Source organism: Andrographis paniculata, unplaced genomic scaffold (genome assembly GCF_009805555.1).
Source record: "Andrographis paniculata isolate CXL003 unplaced genomic scaffold, ASM980555v1 Contig64END, whole genome shotgun sequence".
NCBI lineage: Eukaryota > Viridiplantae > Streptophyta > Magnoliopsida > Lamiales > Acanthaceae > Andrographis > Andrographis paniculata.
Window position 1 is genome coordinate 599,655 of NW_026137600.1, and position 23,505 is coordinate 623,159.

The window sequence follows — 23,505 nt, forward strand, 5'->3', positions numbered from 1 at the left end:
GAAAATAGAAAATAGAGACAAATTATGTGGGACGGAGGGAGTATTTTTTAGATGACATAGGAACCCGCGCAGCCGCTACTCGAAAATGTGCACTGGATAGACCAAACCTAATACCCTGCAGACCAAGCCCGACCTAAAAGTCACATGACATGTGTTTAATTTATTATAAGATATAATATTTTTGGTTATAGTTTAAAATTTTAAGTTGATTTGAGCTTTTGTTTAAAAAAAATAATATCTTTTATGAAAAAAGGCACTAATAATATTAATTTAAGTTTAAATTTAGTAAAACAAATTCCTAAAGTTTGTTTATTTTGTATGAATTTTTACTTTTTTTAAAAAATAATTTAAATAATATTTTTATGTAATATTTTTTTTAATAGTATTATATCTTTATTAAATAAAAAACTATGTTGAATAGTAGAAATAATAGTTTAAAATACAAACCTCTCGTCCATCTCGGTTGTGTTCGTTCGGGGTTTGGATTTTGAGTTGAAATTTGAATAGTAAAATTTTGAATTAAAATAGTTGAATGATGTTGGATAATTTAAATGTAAAATTGATTTTTAGTATAATATTAAAAAATAAAAAATAAATATATGTTTTTGGAAAAAAAAAAACTTTGATAAATAATAGTAAGATTTTTTTTTGTAAAATCCAACAAACACACCCGAGTCATGTAAACATATATATATATTTATTTATTTATTTTGCAATTGATTAAATAATAATAATATTATTATTATTATAATAGCATTTTTCTGAACTTAAAATGTGTGAAAAAGGTTTACAAATTTGCTACCTGCACATGAGCTTCACTTGTATAAAGAGTTTATTTAAATATTAATATATTGAAATTTACATAAAAATTATTAATATCTTTATTTAAATATTAATATTATATTTATATTTATATAAAAATTATTAAGTATTTTGATATTAATTATATCATATGCCACTTTTACTATAACACATTCTCAATATTATTTTTACTGTTTATTTATTTAAAAATAATTATTTTCTTCGTCCCACATACCGTGTCTGTTACACTGTAGACACAGTATTTTAGGAGGGGTGTAATTAGTAGATAATTAAAAATATATTAGTGAAAATAATTATCCAATAATATAAATAATTATAAATTAAGATTAAGATAACTAATTAGTTTAATTAAAAATTTTTAAAAAATAAAATTAAAAAGTTTAAAATGAAATTAAAGTGTGTAATCATTTCAAAAAAGAAAACTAATATAGTATGTGGAACGGACAGAAATAACAACGTGAACATAGTATCTGGACAGAGGAAGAGGAAATATTTCATTTTTATTTAACACATTGCACTTCAACATCAACCTTGTAACAAACGAACACTTCCATATATTAATGCAAAAGGTGATTGAATCTCCACCGTTGATTCATTGTCGGCTGGAGAAAATCCACCGTCCGATTTAAAAACCGAAAGCCAAACCATGACCCAACTAATCTTTATCATTATTATCACAGTTACTTATATTATATTTAAAATTAAGTTATAGTCTTTAAATAATAATTTATGTAATAAATCGCATGAATCATGAAAGCCCACGTCACAATTAAAAATCAAAAATAAAATATTAGTTTAAATAAAAAATATTTATCGTGATTGTCCTTCATAATCATAACATGTTTAATTTTGCTCACGTGTCAAATATTGAGCACAGACTTAATTAAATGTACGGCATATTTAATTGTATTGTCCATCATCCGTCAAAATAAGGTGCAATATTTATTTTTAGCATGAGTTTTTAGGTGGGTAGTATTAAATATAATAATTTAGAAATTAGGTGATGTGATGGAGAGAGAAATATATATTTTATTTTTTTATTTGGATGATGTGAGGGGATAAAGTGTGGGGTAGAGATTACGTATAATTAATTATTTTCTATTTTGGAAATGTTGCAGGGTGTTTAGGACATATCAAAAAAATATTGCACGGTGTTTGGGACTGATGGAGTATATAATAATATATTATTTTGTTTAGATTTTACATTTTAATAAAAAATTATTAAATATATTAATAAAAATGGTAAAATTGCTTATTATTCCTATGTGATTTCGAAATTCAACCTAAAATCTCCCTATACTTGAAAAATTGCATGGTACCTCTTATACTTTCCTCAAGTGATAAAAAGATGATTTCCTATCTATATATTTTGCATGGCATGAGACTTCATACAATATTTTTGAAAGTATAAGGGAGCGTCATGCAATTTTGTAAAGTAAAGTGGGGATTTATGCTAAGTTTCGAAATCACTGTGTGGTTTCATACAATATTTTTTAAAGTATAAGGCGGTGTCATACAATTTTTAAACTAGAGAAAAAATTTACGCTGAATTTAGAGACCACAAGGGAGTTATGGACAATTTTGCCTAATAAAATTGAAAGCCCACAATATTTAATAACATGCACACAAATTATCCCATAATTAATTACCTATGTTTTAAATATTAATATTAATTAACTCCCACTTAGATACACTTTTTTTTTCATTAACTATGAAAAGTGAAAATTAAATAAAAGTTCTAAATTATAATAAATGTAGCATTTGATTATTCTATTAGCTCTGTTTTACTTTTGAGATTTTTATTTTTATTTTTATTTTTTAAAAAATACTACCTATATTATACAATTGTAGTCATTCTAATTATCGTACAAATTCTTAAATTAAATGATTATTTAAATTAAAATACAAAACCAATCGTATGTTGTTTTGAAAATAGTGAATATTATTTTGTTTTAATATATATTTTTAAATATTACAAATCAAGCTTTTATTTATGTATATACCTATATTGATTGTAGTAATGTTAATTAAAAGTAGAAAAAATTGTACTATATGAAATAGGGAGCCAAATTATTGAATGGTGTTGAATAAATTAATTTATATTTTATCTGTCTCAACTTAAAATATTATTTTTATTATTTTTGTTAGTTTTATTTAAAATTATTTATTTTTTTATTATAGTAAAAGTAGTCGCACAATAATGCTAATTTTTTTTTTTTACTATTTCTGTCTTTACTCAAAAGTATCTGTTTCGTTAAATACCTTTAATTTTTATAAAAAATTATGTTTGACTTGTGTTTGTGTTTGATTTTGTTCTTATATTCTAAGGGTGTGTTCTTTTACATAGCAAATTTATACTATTCATAAAAAAAAAAAAAAAAAATTAAAAATATCAAATTAATTTTTTTTATATTTTATATTATACTAAAAATTAATTTTACTATATATATCTCAAACTAAAATCCAAGCCCCGAAATAAATACATCATTTTCATTAAAGTAATGATTAAATATAATAATTTTTTAAAAATTAATAAATATTAAAAATTGATTAAAAAAATAATATCTTGTTTATGTTCAATTTCTGTTCTTGTAATAAAAATTTCTTTTAATAGGAGACAAGAACATCAATGGCAATTTCTCTACTACAACAGACAGACAACATTAGATCCTGACTATTCATTAATTTTAATCAATTAAAAATAATTTAATTTATTTAATTACTAACAGTTGAGAACAAATTCAGCAGCTGAATTTGAATATTCAGCACATCATAATTTGATACATATATATATTCAGTGAGGACAGTACGGACAACGAGAGGTTGAAGATGAACTCCAGAAGGTCCCGTCCCTGTCAGAAAAGGACGAAGGCACAGAAGCTAATAAGAAATGTGACTCAAGGGCGTTTTAGGAATTTCACGTGCCAACTATTGAAGAAGCTGTAGTTGTGGGGCCTAACGAGGGTATTATGGTAAATTCCGAGTTTATCCCGCGTGGTTTGTGCCTCGTTGTGTCTGTAGACTTCCCTTTCTAATTGTCTTGTCCTTTTCCAAAAATAATAATAATAATAAATAAATAAAAATATAATAAAAATAATAATAATAATGCCGCAAAATCCAATGACGATCGGGTACAGTATGCACTACGCGTATTTTCTTCCTGCCTTCCTTTTTGTTTTTCCCTCTTTTTCAGAAACCCTAATTTTTCTCTCTCCGCGTTTCCATGTCTTTTTCCGATTCCTTTTCTACAATAGTTTAGCAATCGAGTCATTATGGCAGGGAAGGAGACGGCGGATCTCGATTTCACCACCGCGGAGTCCACCGACCGCCGCGCCTCTGACGGCGGCGGGAATCACGCTCGCTTCTTCGCAGATGATTACAAGGAGAGTAGCGTGCTAGGGGAGTTCGGTTGGAGTATGCCGCCGGAATCAGCCGGCGGTGTGTACGGTTGCGAAGGCGGTTTGTTCGATTTTGACAGGATCGAGTCCGATTTGGGGGGAGGCCTTGCCGATGATTACTTCTCGGCCGATTTATCGCCTCGTAGGGGATGCTGCGCGGTTATCGGTGGTGATAAGGAGGGGGAAGTAGCGGAGGCTTCGGCGTCGAATCCGTGTAGGTCTTCGAGCTCATCCGCCGCGGATCTGACGGAGAAACCGGCAGCCTCCGGTGCTTCATCCGCCGACGCCGCGGCGAATCCGGCGACGGATACAGCGTGAGTACTGTTGTAGGAATTGTAGCTAGTGTAACTCTGCATGCATGTGCACTGATTGCTTTCATGATTTCTCGATTCCCGAGGAGCTCCGATTGCGATCAAAAAATGCATTCATTAGTCGGTTTTCATTTTTGTGCAGAAAGTTGCGGAAGTAACCGCAGAGAAAACTGCTTCTCTTCCATCGTCCGTACAATTTTTAAGTCTCTAGAAGCATCGTTTCGTGCACGCAATTTTGGGGGTGGGATGGGCAGGGGATGGGATGGGGCATGTTCGGTATTATGAGAAAGGTTAGGGGCTTTTAGGATATTTACCTCATGAAATAAAGTAGGGAGCTTAACGTACAAAGCACAGCCGCTATTGCGGCGGCAATGGCGTGCTATAATTCTTCTTTCGTGTGAATTCTTTTCTCTCGAAAGAATCTCACATTTTTTTTTTTCTTTCCTTTTTTCGATTCATGCATGTCTTCATTAGTATAAAAGCTATCATTGTGATTTTCAAGTATATACTATATATCGTCAAATTAGAAATAAATTAGAAAATATATATAATGTAGTCTGTAAATATGTTTGGTTCAAAAAGTTGCATGGAAAGAATCTAGCACATAGACTTAGCACCTGAATAGGAATTTGGTAATTATACACCTACACTACACACACGTTTCTCATAGAGAGGGTTTTCTTGTCTCCTGCATATTTAGGATATTAATTGAGGGATGTATCTGTTGTTTCAATACTACTATTTGGTATCATAATTAACAAAAGAAGCGAGTATAATATTTGAAATTTTGAATGTTGGATTTGAAGCAAATCGAAATTGAAATTTTGGTTTGAATTTTTCAGATTTAATCAAATTGAAAATATCTTATTTTTTTTGGAATTTTGAATTGGTATATTAAAAATATGAACAAATTTGAAACCCCAAATATATTATAATAAAAATGCCATATGCTTGTTTTGTGAGTTCTTATTTGGGGTTTTAGGTATTTAATGCCCTTTTCATCCGCTATTAAAATTTCCATTTTTTATTTTAATCCGTCAAAATTAAAAAAAAATTAGTTTTTTATAAAAAAATTTTCAACTAAATACCAAAATACTTATATAATGATATTATATTACTTTATTATACTACGTATCTTAAAATACTAATTTACCTTAATTTGCATGCAAAAGTCAAACGGAAAGTTTACCACGGGACTAAGGGACTATTTGTTTGGAAGTGTTTATATATTAGATAATCTTGTTATGCATATTTATTTTTTTATTTCTTTGACATTATTTTGTTTATAAATTGAATTAATTTGTTATAAAAAAAATCAAACCTTCGGAATTTTGGTTATATTATGTGCACTTTTGAATTTTCTGTTTGGTTCGGATGTTTTTAATACAGATTTAGGATTTTTGGATCTCGGACATTTGGGTTAGGCTCCAATAAGTTTTCTTTACGAAAAATTGAATTTACCAAATTCGAACTAGATATCCGAATATTCACCCCTAGTTAATAGTGAGAAATTGTTCCAATAGTATCATATTCCTCATAAAGTATATATCCAGCTATATATATATATACTGTGGTTGTGTATATTAAAGCTTAATTATATTCCTCATTACAGATTTTCCATTAATGATGTCAAAAGGTATTTATTGGCAACCTTTTCTTCAGTTCTAAATTCTGAATTATATTGTATATATATATTGATTGCAATAATAGAAATGTGTAACGTGTGATGACATAATCTTAATTTGTTAATATTTGGGCAGGATTGAGACTAAAAAGAAGGTGCAAAAGCGGATTCGACAGCCGCGGTTTGCGTTTGTCACCAAGAGTGAAGTTGATCATCTCGAGGATGGCTATCGCTGGAGGAAGTATGGACAGAAAGCAGTAAAGAACAGCCCATTTCCAAGGTGCATTTATATTATTGAAAGAATTATTTCTTCTGCAATTATAATGGCTAAACCAATATATGATCATCCCACCATTTCCTCCACAAATCTCTATTTGTAGAATCACATAGATCCATTAGAGAAGTAGTATATAATTAGTATATTGAATACTTTTTGGATTCAAGATTGTGTTCATGGTTAGCCTAAAAGTAGGATGCGTTGGTTTGGAGTTTGAATTTTGAGTTTTGAAAAATAAAAATTTCAATTTGAATAGTCGTTTGACGTGGTATTAAGAGTTGATGTTATGTTACCTTTTTGTGTAGAAACTCTTTTTGCCTTTATGTTTTAATTTAATATTTTCTTAATCTATTTCTAAAAGTTATATTTTTTTTTTGTGTTATTGTGTTAATATTAGAAATATTCTTATATTTGTATTGCTTTTTTTTTTTTTGTACAAATGTCATTCTATCAGTATTATAAGATACTGATATAAGTATTTTTGTTATTTTTCTTTGATTTGTACTCCATTTCGCAAAAAAATAAAAGTAGCTGGCAGGAGGTAGTATAATAATATTGATGTTAATGAATACTATATTCGTCCGGCTCTAAGGATCTCATTTACTTTTTACGTGTTGATCTTTGAATATTAGTTATTATTATATCAAAACATAGTCCAAATTAAGAAAAAATTATAAAAATACTTATATTGATGTCTTGTAATAATAATAGAAAGACATTTGTACAAAAATTTATACAAATTTTAATGTGAAATATAATGACACAAAATATAAATGTAACCCTTAGAGGCGGATGGGGGAAATATATGTTTAATGGTATTTATAATAAAGACACGCATATATATGTCATTTTTGTATTTTTTTTTTTTTCTTTTGAAGGAGCTATTACCGGTGTACAAACGGTAAATGCATGGTGAAAAAACGTGTGGAGAGATCATCGGAGGACTCATCACTTGTGATCACAACATACGAAGGCCAACATTCTCACCACTCAGTCGGGTTCCATAGAGGGGATCTCTTAACTTCAAGGCTTCCATTTAATCAAGAAAACACTATGCACATTGCACAATGTTTTCAACCCCATATCCAACCCAAAGGCGAAGAGTTTCATTCCTCGACGCCGGCAGTGAGTTTGCCGCCACTTGTTGGCGGCAATGGCGGATGCCTTGGGGATATCGTGTCACGCAAGATGCCTTTGGGATGAGGTATGTATGAAATTCTCTTGCTATGTTCTTCATTATAATTTGCAACTATTATGATCCAAGCCTCAACTTGTTTGTCACTTTGTGGTTTTGGTATAGTCCTTTGCTTTTATTTTATTCTATTTTATTTTATTTTCTTTATCTAATTTTTATGTGTTTTCTTTTGTGTTATTTAACAAAATATATGTTATTTAAAAAATACATGTGCTGTTTATACTTGTAGATGAATAATGTTAATATATATATATATTTTTTTTGTTGAAAGCAATTTTCCTTTGGGTGAAGGATTTTCTTGATGAGTTTGCCTTATTGGCTTTGGATTTCAGTTTAGATTTGTTGAAAATAATATAATTAAGTTAGATAAATATATATATATATATTTATATTAAAGTATTCATTATATAATTTTCGGGTTTTGTTTAGTTATATTTAATATTTTTAGCTATAACTTGGTTATAAATAATGTAAACATATAGGTGTGCTGACCATCAAACTAGTTTTCATGCTACAGGTCGTTATTATGATGATGCATTAAGTCATTTTCGGGATGTACTATCCTATCAACTAGTATGATTTGCCATCAGACCCAAGATCATGAGGTAATTAATTAATTAATTTAGTACAATCTGTAAATTCCAAATTACTTGTCCTGAAAATTCGATATGCTATTTTTATTTTGTTTTATTATAGTATTTTATTCTATTTTTATACGAAAAGTATACTATGTGATAGATATCTAATACACAGCTTTTATTTAAAATAAAAAATTTAATACAGATAAAGAACCATTTCAGGGTTAGGGGTAAATCCATGATCATGACTCACTCACCTCTTGACCTGTAATGGTTATCATAATTTTGATATTTTCCTTTATTATTGTATTTTTTAAAAAATAGTTTTGTTTTATAAATTTTATTTGGAAGAATGAGAAAATTATAAAACTTTTAAAATACTTCAAATGAAAATTAAATTTTTTCTTTTTTTTTTTTTGAACGGGATGGGAAATAACAACAATAATTTATTAGATAATTGACGAATATAAATATGTTGGCAGGAGTAACTGTCATGTCATGCGTTCTGACAGTAGTGTAATATTCTTCTGTGATGAAAGATTTTGTTTTGTGACCTTTTTGGGTTCTGTGAATTCTGGAAATTTGCCCCTTTAATAAGTCAATACGCAGTCTTCTCACTTGTCCCATCCTTTCTGTTCTTTTTCATCTCAGCATAGAAATAAATATATTATTTAATTTAAACTACTTTTAAATATCGAAACACTTGACTTTTCTTCCCTACATAATTTATTTATTATTTATATTTTTGTCTGTTTTATATTACCTTCGTCCCGATAAAATATACATTTATTTTTAATATAGTGTTCAAAAAATAATATTATATTAATTATAGTGGGTAATTAAAAGTAGTGTAATGATATTTTTGTTCTTATTTTTTGATATAAAAGTAATAATGTGATGTAAAGTAAGGGTATTTGTGAAAAAAATTAAAGTATTTAATGAAATATTTATTTTGTAATTGGACGTTCCAAAATAGAAATGCGTATACTTTCTAATTGGACGGAGAGAGTATAATTTATTTATATATTTTTTGTTTTTACATATTTCACATAATTTATTTTTTTTGTCGGTCTCATATATATATATTAATATAATTATACAATTTAATTATATTTTATAATTATTTTTATTAAATCATAATTATTTTTATTAATATATTTTTTAATTACTTATTAAAATTTTATGTTTAACTAAGATGGACAGATTAGCTGAAACAAAAGTGTTATATTTTTAAGCTTTTTTTACTGTATTTATTTATAGTAATTTTTTTAAACAAAAACATATTATATTAAATATTAATATTAGTTAAAGTATTGTATGTAATAGTAACAATTTTGCATATATAAAACATCTAAAACAATTTTTTTTTTTAAAAAAAAAAAAGTAAATAATAAACAAATCACAGGCAAATCATTTGATTTCGGTCCAAACAAAAATACACCACCACACGTGTATGTATATGCAAACACATTCTAAAATATTTTGAAAAGGTACTTCACGTTCTTGTTGTTTAGTTTAACTATATTTATAATTCTAAAATATCAAATCTATTTTTGAAAATTTTAATTCGATACATAAATTAAAATTTTAAAATATTATATCAATTATTTATTTTTTATTTAAAATTCAAAATTATGTTTATACAAATATTACATCATATTTTTTTTTATATTATATCAAATATTTTTTATTCATTTTATTTATAAATATTTTCAAATCTTTCCTCTAATTCATGTTATTTCTTTTTGGTTTATTCTTCTGGAAATATATATATATATATATATCTATATACTTTTCTCTTTAAAACCCAATTCAAAATGCAAATGTGTGTTTATTTTAAAAATATATACTTGAAAATAAATTTGATATAATTATGATTATATAAGAAAAGATCATCAAAATAGATCTAAGTACAATATATATACATATTAATTTATACGAGTACATAAAGTCATGCATGCTATTTAATTATTATATCATTAATATATTATAAATGCAAAAGTTCCTCGAAGTTATAGAATCTTCACTCCTACACCCCAAATTAAACATTAGTACATATAAAAGCATTCTAGAACACTATATTTTATATTAAATAAAAAGAATATTTATATATAATATTTTTTTTTAAATTATAAGAACACTCAATAAACTTATTCTTACATAAAATTAGAATTCGATGAAATTATTTTGATAGCCTAACCCAAAAACATGGAAATAGAGCTAAGTTATTCCTTATTTAAATTGACCAATCAACATTTATATTTGCAAATTACAATACAAATATTAGCCAATCAATTAAAGTAAATATAATTAAAACATAACGACCACTCAATCATTCCCAAAAATGGGTTAAAAAAACTAACTCAAAATATTTTTCTATGTGATATGAAAGAAACCCCTAACAAAAAAACTATTTTCTTATGATCTCTCAACTGAATCGAAACTTTTTAGGTTCAAAAATCTCACCATCTTCTTGAATTTCAAAGTCAAGAATAGAATTTTGTTCAACAAAAATCAAAAGTATACTTACCAAATCCAACCCTCTATTTCTGTCTCACTCCTTCTCGATCTCTCTCTCACTCCTCCTCGGGAGCTGGGAGATTGAGATCGAGCAAATCGGGGGCGTCGGGTTTGCCTCGCAAACTCCGATTATTCCTCTCGGCATTGGCGCCGACGAAATGCGATCTCTTGTGACCCCCAAGCGCTTGTCCGTTCTTGAAAGTTCGATTGCAAAACGGGCAAACGTGCGCTTTTCCGTTCTTCGACTTGCTCGACGGAGCCTTGCCCGTCGGGTCGCTAACCTTCCCGTTATTTGCGGCTTGGTATTCGGCGGACTCGTCTAAACTATTCTCGTCGCTTTCGTCGTAGAACGCATTCGCCTTTTTATGGCACGGGCGATGCCCGCCTAGAGCTTGATACGACTTGAACGTTTTCTTGCAGTTAAAGCACTCGTATCGGGTCTTTTTTACTGGGTTGGGCTCGGGCCGGTTCTTGGAAACGTACTTCCTCTTTCTCGACTCGATCCCTGCAAAGATTGACGTCATATCATCCTCGTCGTAGTAATAACCTTTCTCTTTCCCGGAGGGAGCTCGAAAACTTGTGATCAGTTTTAAATTGATCGGCTTCTTGCATTTATCGAACGACACGTCCGACTCGTCCTCTTTCGAACATTCTTCCAAGAAATACGCAGAATCGGAGTCCTCCGTCCGCTCGATTTTCAGCGTCGTCGGAGGATTCTCGTCGGGAAGGGTGGAAGATGATTTTGTCTCGACGACGACGGAATTGTTGTCGGAAGACTCAGTGAGCAAGTTAACTCGGGTGAACTTGTTCCCGTTGTTGCTATCCATCGACAACATCATCAAGCACATCGCGACGTCCTCTTGATCCTGCTCGTCGACCTCAGAAACCACCGACGACGATCCATTCAACGGCGACGACTCGTCGATGACCTTCTTGCACCGTTGACTCCTCCTCGTCGCCACCCTCTCCTCCTCGGCCTCACTCTCCGAACAGCTCTCCGTAACCGCCCTCAGATTCTCGCCCGTCCATAACTGATCGTCCTTCGACGAACCGGCTCCCCTGTCCCGCTCGGTGTGGCTAGCCATGTGTCCGCAAAGCGCCTTCATCGAATGGAACGCCTTCCCGCATTGCTTACACGATCGTTCGTCGTTTGAATCGGCTGCCGCCCTCCACGACCTCCGCGGATTCTCCCGCAATCCGTACCCGGCCAGCTCAGCTAGCTTCCCCTGCTTCGCCACGGCGCCGCCGGAGCCGAAATTCAACTCCGAACCAGTAGCTGCATTTCCATTAACATTGGCATTGCCATTAACAGACACTACATGAGACCTCATATGGCCTCCCAATGACTTCCCGCAAGGATACTTCTTATTGCACAGCTTGCAAACAAATCTAAGCTCATCTTCATCCATCACTTAGAACACACACAGCAAACGAATCACAGATTTCGCTTCGAAATCTAATCTAACCTAATCGAATCTAATCTGAACTCATCCAATCAATCGATCAATCGAGAAAAACCTAAAGCGAATTCTACGATCCATCGATCGAACACATCAACATCAACATCAACATCAACATCGTCTCAATCACATAAAAATCAACTGCGAAAATCAAACCGATGTTTCAATACCTGTAATTGGAATCGGAAAATCAGAATCGTAATCGATCGAGCTGTGGATGTGGTTGCGGATGCGAGAGCTGCACGCGGAAGGATGGATGAGAAAAATGGGGGAAAACGAAAGGGGGAAGCAAAACTCACAGCCCTAACAAGTAGGTGAGTTACTTTTTTTGAGATTTTTGTTTCCAATTTGGAACGAATCAAATATTTTGAACGATTGAATCGGTTGCGGACCTCCTAGAGCTTGGTGAGATGCGAAATTTTCCGAAACTGATAACTTCTGACTCTTTCTTCCTTCCCCTGTAATTTCTCCCACATTTTCTCTCTCTCTTTCTCTCACTCACTCACTCTCTCACTCTATATATATATATGTATGTATCTATAGTCGGATGAGAATTCCATGCATGGTTGGGTAGAGATCACGAGTGCTTCCATGGAATCAACAGTGGGTCGCTACAGAAGATCCATTCTCTCTGTCAATGTCGAAAGGGCAGAATGATATATATATATATATATATATTATTTTATTATTATTATTATTTTAAATTTCAGGAAAATGAGGATCGCTTTTGGGTGTTCGATTAATACTTAAGTTTTATTTTAAATGATTTGCTTTTTCCAATGCTATGCTAATAATGATAATAATAATAATAATATAATGATAATAATTATTATTATTCTAATAATAATAATGAAATATTTTTACTATTTTGAATTACGATAATACTATTTATGATATTTTCCTCAAATTATGCTATAATTTAAAAAGCAAATAGTATATATATAATAAAGTCAATTTACTCTTTTAAATTACATGAATTTTATTTATGATTCTTTTCTCAAATTATTATAATTTTAAAAATATATATAATTACATATTTGCTACTTCTTTTCATGTAAAAATATTATTGATTTTGTTCACCTTGCTTAGAATTTTCATAAATTTGCAAAAATACAATATAGACATATCATACAATATATAAATAATATATTTATATTATTCACTCACAAAAATCAACAATTCAATATAAAATATTATTTTTTATATTACCGACTCATTTTATATAATTAATATAAAAAAAAGATGAATCCAATAACACAAATGAACATACTTTATACTTCTAATTACAATTCATCCTAAGACCAAAATATAAACACAAAAATAAATGTAATGTATTAGTGTTTTATTCTTATACTACAATTCTTTAAAAATATTATTACAAAAATACAATATATATAATATATGATATATATAGCACTAAAAAAACATAAAAAAAATAAAATACTATCATTCTATATAAAACTCATATCACTTATGGTGCGTTTCGTTAGACGGTTGAGTTTTTAAGTTGAAATTTGGGTCGAAAGTTTGTTTAATTAATATTTGATTTAGGATCATTATATATAGCATTGAAAAAACTAAAGGGTAAATTATATAACATTCTCTTGCATTTTAGTAAAAATGCACAAAACACTTTATGTTTTATTTATTGCGTGAAATCCCATTGTGTTAATGTAAAATTTGCACAAAACATCCTCATTGTTCAAAACTGATATTCGGTTCTAAATAAAACCTAAATTATGCAAGTTTTATAAAGATAGAAAATATAAAATATCTTAAATAATTTTTTTGAATAAAATAAATAAATAAATAATTGATCAATAATTTATTTTTACAATTTTTGTAAAAATATAAAATGAAGAATTATTTATTTATTTATTTATTTTATTCAAAAAAATTTATTTAACATATTTTACAATTTTTTATTTATATAAAATTTGTGTAATTTAGGTCTTTATTTAGAACCAAACATCAATTTTGGACAAGGAGGGTGTTTGATGCAAATTTTACGTTAACACATGGGAGTTTATACAATAAATAAAATACATGTATTTTGTGCATTTTTACTAATATACAAGGGAGTGTTATATAATTTACCCAAAACTGAAATATGTTTTTAATTATTTTAACGATTGAATTTTAATAAAATATATACAATACATATTATTTTGTAAAAAATAAAATTTCATAGTATAATACAAATAAAAAAAATATATATATAAATATTTATTTTATAATTAAAATAAATAAATAAAGAGTTTGTTTATGAAAAAAAAAAAGAGATAAAAATAGAAAATTTTGAATAAATTTTAAGCGAACTTCATAATATATAGCACTCCATCCGTCCCTACAAAGATTATCCCTCCGTTTCATACAAAAGTTACCATTTACTTTTTACACATAAATTTTTTAGTATTAATATTATATTATATTATAGTGAAAAAAAGACAAAAATACCCCTATTAGTATTGTTATATATAAAAGTAATAACATTTGTATAATATAATATAAGTTGGAAGAATATTTAAGTTAAGTAAATAGTACTATTACTAAATTAGAAAATAGTAACTTTGTTTTGTAACCGACAGAAATAAAAAATAATAACTTTTCAATGAGACGGAGAGAGTATTTAAAAAGAAAAAATTGAAAGGATAATGCTCACCATGGAACTATAACCAAACAGACCTTACTTTTTATATAAAACATCATAAAAAAACTATTACTCCCTCCGTCCCGCAAGAAAGTTGTCATTTGATTTTTGCGTCATTATATACTTAACATTAAAAATATCCTTATATTTGAATAATTTACTCAACAAATATCATTGTATCATTATATTTGTATTATAAGAGACTAATAAATGTATTTTGCCTTTTTCTCTTGATTTCTATTATATGTTAATATAATATTTAATATCTAAAGATGAACACACAAAAAGTTATGACAACCTTATTGAGGCACAGAGAGAGTATAAATATTTACTGTTAATATAAAATATCATTATGTATAAATACTTACAATTTTTATCATGAATACGACCATAATAGAGTTTGTAGTTAGATTTAAGATTTTTTTTTTTTTTAAAAAAGAAATACTTATGGACTACTCTTTTTGATCACCATTACCACCTTTTTCCACTATATATGGATATATTTGGTTATGGGCCAGCAGTTTGTTCGGCCCAATTAAAAGTTACCTTCAAATTTAGATTTCGAAGAATTCGTTTCGTCAGTCTCCTCCGGCGTTTCGAAGCATTGGTAGCTGCGATTCCTGGTAACTCAGCTTGTGATTTTCTGTTTTTTTTTTTTTTGGTTCAAATTGATCTTTTTTTTTTTGGCGATTAATTGTTTTCGATTGAATCCTCGATGCTGCGCTAAAATCGAGAGAAATTATATATGAAAGTGTTTGTTGTCGCGGCGATTGGGAATTGGGGGAAATAGTTTGTTCTGGGTATGGAATCTCTAGGTACTGTCTGAGTTAATAGGAACGCCATAGTTGCTATGTGTAGACTGGAGTTGCGAGGTAATTTCGCAGTTTAATTGGCAGCGTAGAGTCTAGAAGAGTTGAATTAGGGCAAAGGCATGGTGGAACTGGAAAGCACTTCTTGTTGCAGGGAAAGTAATTTTTTAGGTTAGTGATTAACTGAGATATATTTTGCTGAATTGAAGGATTAGGACCTGCTTTGGAACATTAAAGTAGAATGACCTCGAAGTTGTTTCGAAAATTATGAATAACGAGTATAATTCAAAGGGTGGGGTGAAATTTACACTACTTTTGCAATGTAATTCTTGCGCTCATTGGTTTTTGATGCTATACATATGAAGTAATTAACTATGGAAGAGTTTAGAGCTAATAAATTGTTCTCTAGGGCTAGTTGATCGAGGTTGATCATCACATTGTAATCGTATATACAATACATGATTGTTGTAGAAACTTTGATAGATGTTTTATAAGACTTTTGAAATTTTGAAAGTTTGACAAAATAAAAAGTTCGTATTTGATTTGATGTTTTGTCTGAGAGAAAAAATGTATTTTATGTGAAATAATTCAAAATAAGTGAAAATTGATTATGTCAACGGTGCTATTTGTATCATTAGCATTAGCATGTGTAGTAAGTTATATACTCCTTCCGTCCTGAATCAAAAAAACCTTTTATGGTTTTGTAGTAGATTATGAAATAATAGTATTTTACTAGTTAATGAAAGCGTATAAGAGTTTTTGATATTTTTGCCATTTGACTATGTATAAAATAATTGTATATGTAATCGTATGTTTGTAATTTAAGTAAAAATTAAGAGTATTTTGTTATTAGTGTATGATTACTTTTCTAAATTAAAAAATGAATACTTTGAAGTGAGACAGAAAAAAATGATAAAATGGTACTTTGAATTGTGACGGATGAAGTATTATATATTATTATATTGTGTTATGTGCTGAAATCAAATGTGGCATGTGTTCTATGGATTATTGGTGTTGTGACTTCTTTGTATTATATTAACATAAATTATGCGTTTTTGGTTGTGCTAACACACACACATATATATATATATATGCTGAAATTATCACGTGGATTATTGTCATGTGTTGCATTTGTATTATATTAACAAAAACTATATGTTGTATGTCTATTTGTTATGTGCTGTTGTATATATTTGATGTGTTGTCGGTAGGATGATGAATGATATACCTAATTTCCGCCATTGTTCTCCAGGGTAAGAAATACATTGGAAACTTTGAAAATCATCGAATTTCTTGCAGATGGCTTTGGTTGTTATATGTGGCCAACCGTGTAGTGGGAAATCAACGGCTGCAGCCGTGCTTGCCGAAGCGCTTCAAGAAGTAGAATCTAAGCCGTCAGTCAGGATCATCGATGAGTCTTCCTTTCACCTCAGTCGCAACCAACGCTACGCCGATATGCCGGCAGAAAAAAATCTCAGAGGAGTACTCAGATCCGAAGTCGATAGGTCGTTGTCCAAAGAGAATATCATCATAGTCGATTCTTTAAACAGCATAAAGGGTTACAGATACGAGTTATGGTGTTTAGCGCGGTCAGCAGGAACTCGATACTGCGTGCTGCATTGCGACGTCGAAGATTCTATTTCCCGGAAATGGAACAAAGAACGTGGCGAGCGATCCGAGCCCTCTTACGAGGATAAAATCTTCGAAGATCTAGTTCGGAGATTCGAAAGGCCCAACAGAAAAAACCGTTGGGATTCACCGTTGTTCGAGTTACGGCCGTCCAGCGACAGAATCGAAAAGTCATCTGCTGCTGTAGTCGACGCAGTTACGTATCTCACAAAAAAGGTCGACTCCAAAACAAGGGACGTCAGAGTTTTACAGCCGACTATTGCCACACAAAATGCTCGGGTATCAGAGGCAAACTCTCTCTATGAAATCGACAGAGCTACGCTCGAAGTAATGAATATTATCATAGAAGCACAGTCCCGTGCCATGGGAGGTCCCGTTAATGGTGTTTCCCTCGGTCCCAGGTTACCGGGCGTCGTTTTATCAAGACCTGTTGGTCTACCCGAGCTGCGGAAACTTAGACGAACTTTTATCAAATTGACCGGGCAATCGAGCCTGAGTGGTCCGCCGCCGCCTTCGGATGCGGATAGCGCGAAGAGGATGTTTGTCGACTACTTGAATCGAGAGTTACAGAACAGTTGAAACAGTTGAGAGAATTTCGTCATTATTTTGCTGCCCAAACAAGAGGTGAAAATATTTATGCCGAAGAGATGCTCTTTGGTAAGTTAGAGAGTGAAGAAAGGTAAGGCTTGTGGCGACATTCTTAGGCTGCTGCGGTATGTTTCTTATTTGTGTCTTGATTTGTATTGTTAACATATGTTTTTCTGGTAAATGCTTAATTATATTTAAATTCAAATGTTACGATGAATTAACTGAAGCCAAATTTAAAGATGTTATTGATATATAGTAATAGTAAATTTTCAACTTTTTTGTTGGGCCTAACTATATTTTGATTGGTAGGGTTTAGGTTATGCCTGAAATTGAGCCATTTTGGCTATTAAGTTCGACCGTGCGCACTGGGCCGACAAACAAGTCATGTTTGGCAGACTACTAATCTCCTTTTATTATACAGATTACACATAGATAAAGCACACAATACAATAAAATAAAATAATAAATCTTTAATTTAATATAATACAAGTACACACAATATACATTATAATTCATTTCAATAAGGATTGGCGAATGTATGATCTAGGAAATAATATCTATCTATCATACCTCATTGGCATCCAAAGCACTTGTGCACACTTGGGATGGGATTTTACCAAAAGACGACCCCGACGAATTTTAGTATCGTCCATGAATGATGTCTTTTTTGGGATTAGAGAATTATGGGTCCAATTCATGAGGTCCCATTGCCTTCCTCAACTTTGTGATCTTGTCGATAACTGCCTCAACAGCTACGTCGAAAGCATCTTCGAACATTTTTAGATATATACATATCATCAACAGGGAAATAAATTGTAAGCATAGGAAGTTACCTTCTAGCTGTTACAAGTCTGAGTAGTGCTGATCTGAAGAAAACCTCTTTTTTATATTTCTTCAGCATTTGAAGACACAGCTTCAGATACTGTAAAACTAAGCCCAAGATAGCTGCCGTAAATTATGTCACATTCAGGCTCCGAGCAATAATGACGGATAATAATATACTTTGCCTCCCCGAATCTTCATCTTCAGACCTGAGGAATGTACACTAAGGATTGATTACTAATTCGATATTACTTGACAATAGACGTGGTTGAACTTGATTCAATAGGACTATGGGAGTTCCGAATGGATCTTGTACTTCATGTTTTGTGGAGCATTATAGGGATGAATTCTGTCCTAATTAGAGTTGCTCGTCTTTCAATTCCAAGTTCTGTATGGCATATAAATGCTCGGTTAATCATATCATTATTTGAAATAAATCAAAAGGGCATTTCTTATTAAGAAAACTTACTAACTTCATTCATCCTTGTCAGATTGAGGATTAAATAGCATGTCCCTCCGGACCTCTGTGCCCATTCGAATATTGAATTTTCTTGCCAAGGAGTCCACTTGGTCGTCAGATTTGTAGTCCATTTCACGAATGCATCGCCTCCGTACCTTTTTTAGAATTTCCTTCGATGGTTCATAGCCAGCACCTATCTGCATTGACAAAAATAATCTTGATGCCAGCTTGAAACAAGATTCGAACCAAAAGATAAATGAAACAAATGAAAGCATATGCATTCCACAAGGGTCTTAACTTACCATGCTGTTAATTGTTGCAAGAGCAGCCTTCAGATCATGAACAATGAGATGCGCATCAATAAGCTGAGAGTATGTAATGATATTCGGTTTCACACCCAGTGCGACAAATTGATCAAACACTTTTACAGCGTCATCCGTCTGCCATATAAGAAAGTCTTCTATGAGAAGTTCGACAAATTTCTAAGTAATACTTCAAATGTCATCCCCAATTGAGTGTTGCTCAGAAGTCGGATCAGTAAAAATGGTTAAAAAGAAGAATCTAGCGGCTATAACCCTATATGAAAATGGATATGCATGTTATAACAAATTAACAATTGAAAAAGATATTGGCCGTTACACCAGACATTATATATTTATGTAATTATGCATATTGTTAAGAACACAAGTACTTGATGGCTAGTGGGAAAGCACTTAAAAACTGAATTGCTTAGCAAAAGAAAACCGACATATTTGAATTCAACAAAGAATTGTCACGTAACTCATTAAACACAAAATGAAACCGGTGGAGTTTCATATAGTTGTAGGGAAGTACGTACAGAAGAAAGACCACTGGATGCACAGCCAAGTTACCTTTTTGAGCTTCCCAAAGGCGCATATAAGGGCATTGTATGAATCGATGTTCGGGGTCAATCCAAAGGTGGCATCAATAGAATTAAAAATACGGTAAGCGCGATCAGCATCCCACATATTTGCACAACCAAGAATTATACAATTTACAGCAGCAATGGACTTGATATGAGGATGAGCATGATATAAACCCTCAAACACCTGACCAAACAATTCAAAGAGTCACATAAATAACAGCTTGTGTATAGTTTCAGACAGTAATATAACATACCCAAATTCAGGAGAATAGTTGACACATTATAAGCAATTTTGTTTAAAAATTGAGATTCGATTGTCAACCTTAGAAACACAGAACATGAAATGTACTTTCACATAATGATCAAGCAAGATATATATTCATTTCCTTCGAAACAGCTAACAGAAAAAAGACACAGAATAAGGCTTTAGGTGCCAATTTTTTCCGCAAACTTTTGGAAATTCATTTAGCAATAGCAACAAATTTCCGAACAACTTACTGCATCCAAGGTCGTGAAACCTTTCTTAGTGCATGCTATGACCAGAGGATTTAAGGAATAAAAAGGAGAGAAAAGACCCTCCACATCTTCTCGCTCGGAGTTTCCATACACTGCCTCGAATTCATGCAAAGTACTAAAAGCCTTAAGTATGTTCCCCATGTTAGCATGAGCATATATTTTCCCGAGATACGATTCAGGAGCAGGAGCCTTATGTTGTCGCAACGAGCACTTGAGGACCGCCCATGAACAATCCAGGAGTTTAGAATTGTACATTCGACCAGCAGTTGCAAGCGCAGATACAACCAACCCTTCATCCATAGAAGGAAGAGCTGGCCTAGTGGTTTCACCTCCAGCCATCCATTTGGCCATGAATTCGAAAGCACAATAAGCTAACTCACTCTTATCTGATTGCATTGCAACATCGGCAATATAAGTGCACACATGCCAAGGGGGCTGGAAAGGTTTGCTCTTATGCATTTTCTGGTAAGATCCATAAAATTACAGTCATCAGAATATGCGCTGGCTGTACGGAGGGTAATTGACCATCACACCAATGAGTACCTTGAATCGGTCCATAATTGATAGCAAGGCGTCTAGCCTTCCATTATTAACACAACTTCGTACGCAGACAATGAATGCATTTGTGGACAACATATATCCAGATTTCATGGACAGATCAATGTAGTTCACGGCAGAATCAATCCGGTTATCTGAAAAGAGTAAGCTAACAATCAACTTGTACGATTCCTCATCCGGTGAAGCTTCCTTATAATCTTTCCCAATCTGAATCATCCTGATGACAATAAAATGTAAACCAAATGCATAAATAAAACATCACACATCAGCTAGTAAGGGATTCCCTGAAACCAGAGCAAGAACCTAGTAAATTCTATTAAGTAAGTGATTGTGTTTTCAGTATGAACTCATGGAACACAAACAACATATAATCTGTACGTATCTAACACCCCAAGAAGCAATTAGAGGTACAGGAATTGTTCAATCCACAATCGCCCCATGGAAGATGTCTACTGTGCCAATCACAAATCGAAGCATAGAGTTTCACATAGTCTAGTGCCATTTAAATCCTGCTACAGTTCAGTGTTGAAAATCAATGCACATTTAAAAAGAAACATATAATAAGAAATGTTTTCAAAGATGCCGAATGTACAGCATAAGATTTGCATGATCAAAACAATGCTTAAAAATGCCCCTAATAATCCGACCTTTCAATCAATTTCTCGGCGGCCGCCGTTTCACCGGCCTGGTGCATAGCCCTGAGCACAAGGTTAAACGACGCCGTATTTGGAGACACACCAAAACCATCCATCTGCGCCACAAAATCAAGCAATTCGCTCGAAGACGCCCCCACCAAGAAATTCGCCTGCAAATAATAATTGTACACCTTCACATCAGGCTTATTCGGCTTTCCATTTGCATCCGTTCCACGAATCCAGAACTCAAACAGCTGCTTCACATCCGCCCACCGCTGTTCCGCCATCCAACCGGCGAATCGGTCCGTCAAACCCTTCGCGTCAAGTGTTCGCGCCATCAGTCGCATTCGTTCCGTCGGAATTAGGCGGAGAAACCCCAGACTGACAGGTATTTGGGCCACATTTTCGACGGGAGTCGCCGCAGCCATAGGTCTGCGCCAGTTTGCTTCGTATGTAGTGCTCAGCGACTGATGCCTCCGCCGAACATGAGGCTCTTCCGGCGGCGCTCCTCGGCGGTGGTGAACGAATGTAGAGACGGACTGAAATCCGCTCCGCCTAACGCAACATCGCAACCTCGCGAACAACAAAATTGCAGCCAATTCCATGGCGGGGAAATTAGGGGTTTAGGGTTTAGCGATTGGGAAAGTTCGGGGGAAACGAGAAAAGCCGGGAGCGGCGGCCGGCGGGATTGCTTCTAAATGAAATTTTGCAGACAGTATGGGCATTTTAGTAATCTCACGAGTGCAAAAGTGTAAATTTCCCATTCACGGCCACGTGTGTTTTCGCTGCAGCTTTTATTGGCCCAAATTTTATGGATGAGAATGCAGTGCTGTCTATTTTTATTTTATTTTATTACTACCGTGTCAACTTTTTTTTACTATAATTATTTTTATTAATATATATTTAATTATTTTTAAAATTGTTGTGTTTACAATAAATTAGATAAGTAGAGGATTACTCTTTCGGTTTCACTTATCCTGTTTATTTTTTAATTTTTGTTTGTCTTTTTATTTTGTCACTTTTATTTTTTAAAAAAAAAATTATACTTTTTAATAAAAAAATTTAATTTATAATTTTTATAATTTTAATTACACTAAGTTATTTTAATTTTAATTTAAAATTATTTTTATTATACGAGAATTATTTCAATTAATATATTTTTATACTCCTAAATTTTTGTGTCTACAATAAAAAAGACAATGTACTCTGAACAGATATAGTATTTTTTTTAATATTACTTCCTCCTCCTTTTTTTGTGTACGTATACATATTTTTATTTTTATTTATTCAATATTTTTAAAAAAAAATTACTTTTTTTATAAATATTTATACTTTATCATTATATTATTACTTTTATATTAAAAGGTAATGGCATAATTATTTTTATATAATTTTTAACTTTATATTGTAATTAAAATATTATTATTATTTTTTAAATTTCGCTAAAATAAATTTATGAAATATTTTTTTGCTGGACGGAATAAATACATAGCAATATCATTTTAAAATCTAAAATGATTAATAAAAGTTATACTACTATTCAATTTTATTTTTATTTTACAATAAAAGATAAAATGTAATAAATCATGGACGCCTATATTAAAATTGGTGTCGAAAAGTGAATGGTGAAAGTATAAAAAATATGTTTGGAAACTTTATACTCTATAAATTGTATTTTTACTATTTTTTTTTCCAAATAATTTTTTCATGTTATTTTAAATACAAAAATTTATGTAAAATATAATTAATAATTAAAAAATATCAGTA

At 31.4% G+C, this 23,505-nt stretch overlaps 4 protein-coding genes across 15 annotated transcripts; 2 read left to right on the forward strand and 2 right to left on the reverse strand.

Annotated features, from left to right (window-relative positions):
• Nucleotides 1-3,947: 3,947 nt before the first annotated feature.
• Nucleotides 3,948-8,322, forward strand: LOC127261908 (probable WRKY transcription factor 57). Of its 2 annotated transcripts, none has more exons than XM_051290342.1 (4): nucleotides 3,948-4,534; nucleotides 6,292-6,435; nucleotides 7,311-7,636; nucleotides 8,131-8,322. In XM_051290342.1, exons 1-3 carry the CDS (start codon nucleotides 4,095-4,097, stop codon nucleotides 7,633-7,635), a joined length of 909 nt encoding a protein of 302 aa, XP_051146299.1. In that variant the 5' UTR covers nucleotides 3,948-4,094; the 3' UTR covers nucleotide 7,636; nucleotides 8,131-8,322. The 2 variants fall into 2 exon arrangements, with proteins under 2 accessions (XP_051146299.1, XP_051146298.1); XM_051290341.1 differs by having other exon boundaries at nucleotides 3,949-4,534; nucleotides 8,145-8,322.
• Nucleotides 8,323-10,481: 2,159 nt separating this feature from the next.
• Nucleotides 10,482-12,134, reverse strand: LOC127261662 (zinc finger protein ZAT9-like). Its single transcript, XM_051289957.1, has one exon. The coding sequence runs from the start codon at nucleotides 12,132-12,134 to the stop codon at nucleotides 10,782-10,784; it is 1,353 nt and encodes a 450-aa protein (XP_051145914.1). The 3' UTR covers nucleotides 10,482-10,781.
• Nucleotides 12,135-15,364: 3,230 nt separating this feature from the next.
• On the forward strand, nucleotides 15,365-18,112 carry LOC127261921 (protein KTI12 homolog). 2 transcript variants are annotated; one of them, XM_051290360.1, is made up of 2 exons: nucleotides 15,365-15,458; nucleotides 16,897-18,112. In XM_051290360.1, exon 2 carries the CDS (start codon nucleotides 16,944-16,946, stop codon nucleotides 17,850-17,852), a length of 909 nt encoding a protein of 302 aa, XP_051146317.1. In that variant the 5' UTR covers nucleotides 15,365-15,458; nucleotides 16,897-16,943; the 3' UTR covers nucleotides 17,853-18,112. The 2 variants fall into 2 exon arrangements, with proteins under 2 accessions (XP_051146317.1, XP_051146318.1); XM_051290361.1 differs by having other exon boundaries at nucleotides 15,370-15,458; nucleotides 16,944-18,112.
• A 182-nt stretch (nucleotides 18,113-18,294) lies between these two features.
• On the reverse strand, nucleotides 18,295-22,466 carry LOC127261910 (pentatricopeptide repeat-containing protein At1g26460, mitochondrial-like). Of its 10 annotated transcripts, none has more exons than XR_007841014.1 (8): nucleotides 21,751-22,466; nucleotides 21,089-21,320; nucleotides 20,528-21,007; nucleotides 20,016-20,213; nucleotides 19,446-19,583; nucleotides 19,153-19,340; nucleotides 18,695-19,071; nucleotides 18,295-18,628 (listed from the first exon to the last, which is right to left on the reverse strand). XR_007841014.1 is itself a non-coding variant. In XM_051290346.1 (7 exons), the coding sequence occupies exons 1-6, from the start codon at nucleotides 22,341-22,343 to the stop codon at nucleotides 19,158-19,160; spliced, it is 1,824 nt and encodes a 607-aa protein (XP_051146303.1). In that variant the 5' UTR covers nucleotides 22,344-22,466; the 3' UTR covers nucleotides 18,296-18,892; nucleotide 19,157. The 10 variants fall into 10 exon arrangements, 4 of the variants coding, with proteins under 4 accessions (XP_051146303.1, XP_051146301.1, XP_051146302.1 ...); XR_007841012.1 differs by having other exon boundaries at nucleotides 18,296-18,906; nucleotides 19,000-19,071; nucleotides 19,157-19,340; XR_007841011.1 differs by having other exon boundaries at nucleotides 18,296-18,906; nucleotides 19,000-19,071.
• Nucleotides 22,467-23,505: the final 1,039 nt, after the last annotated feature.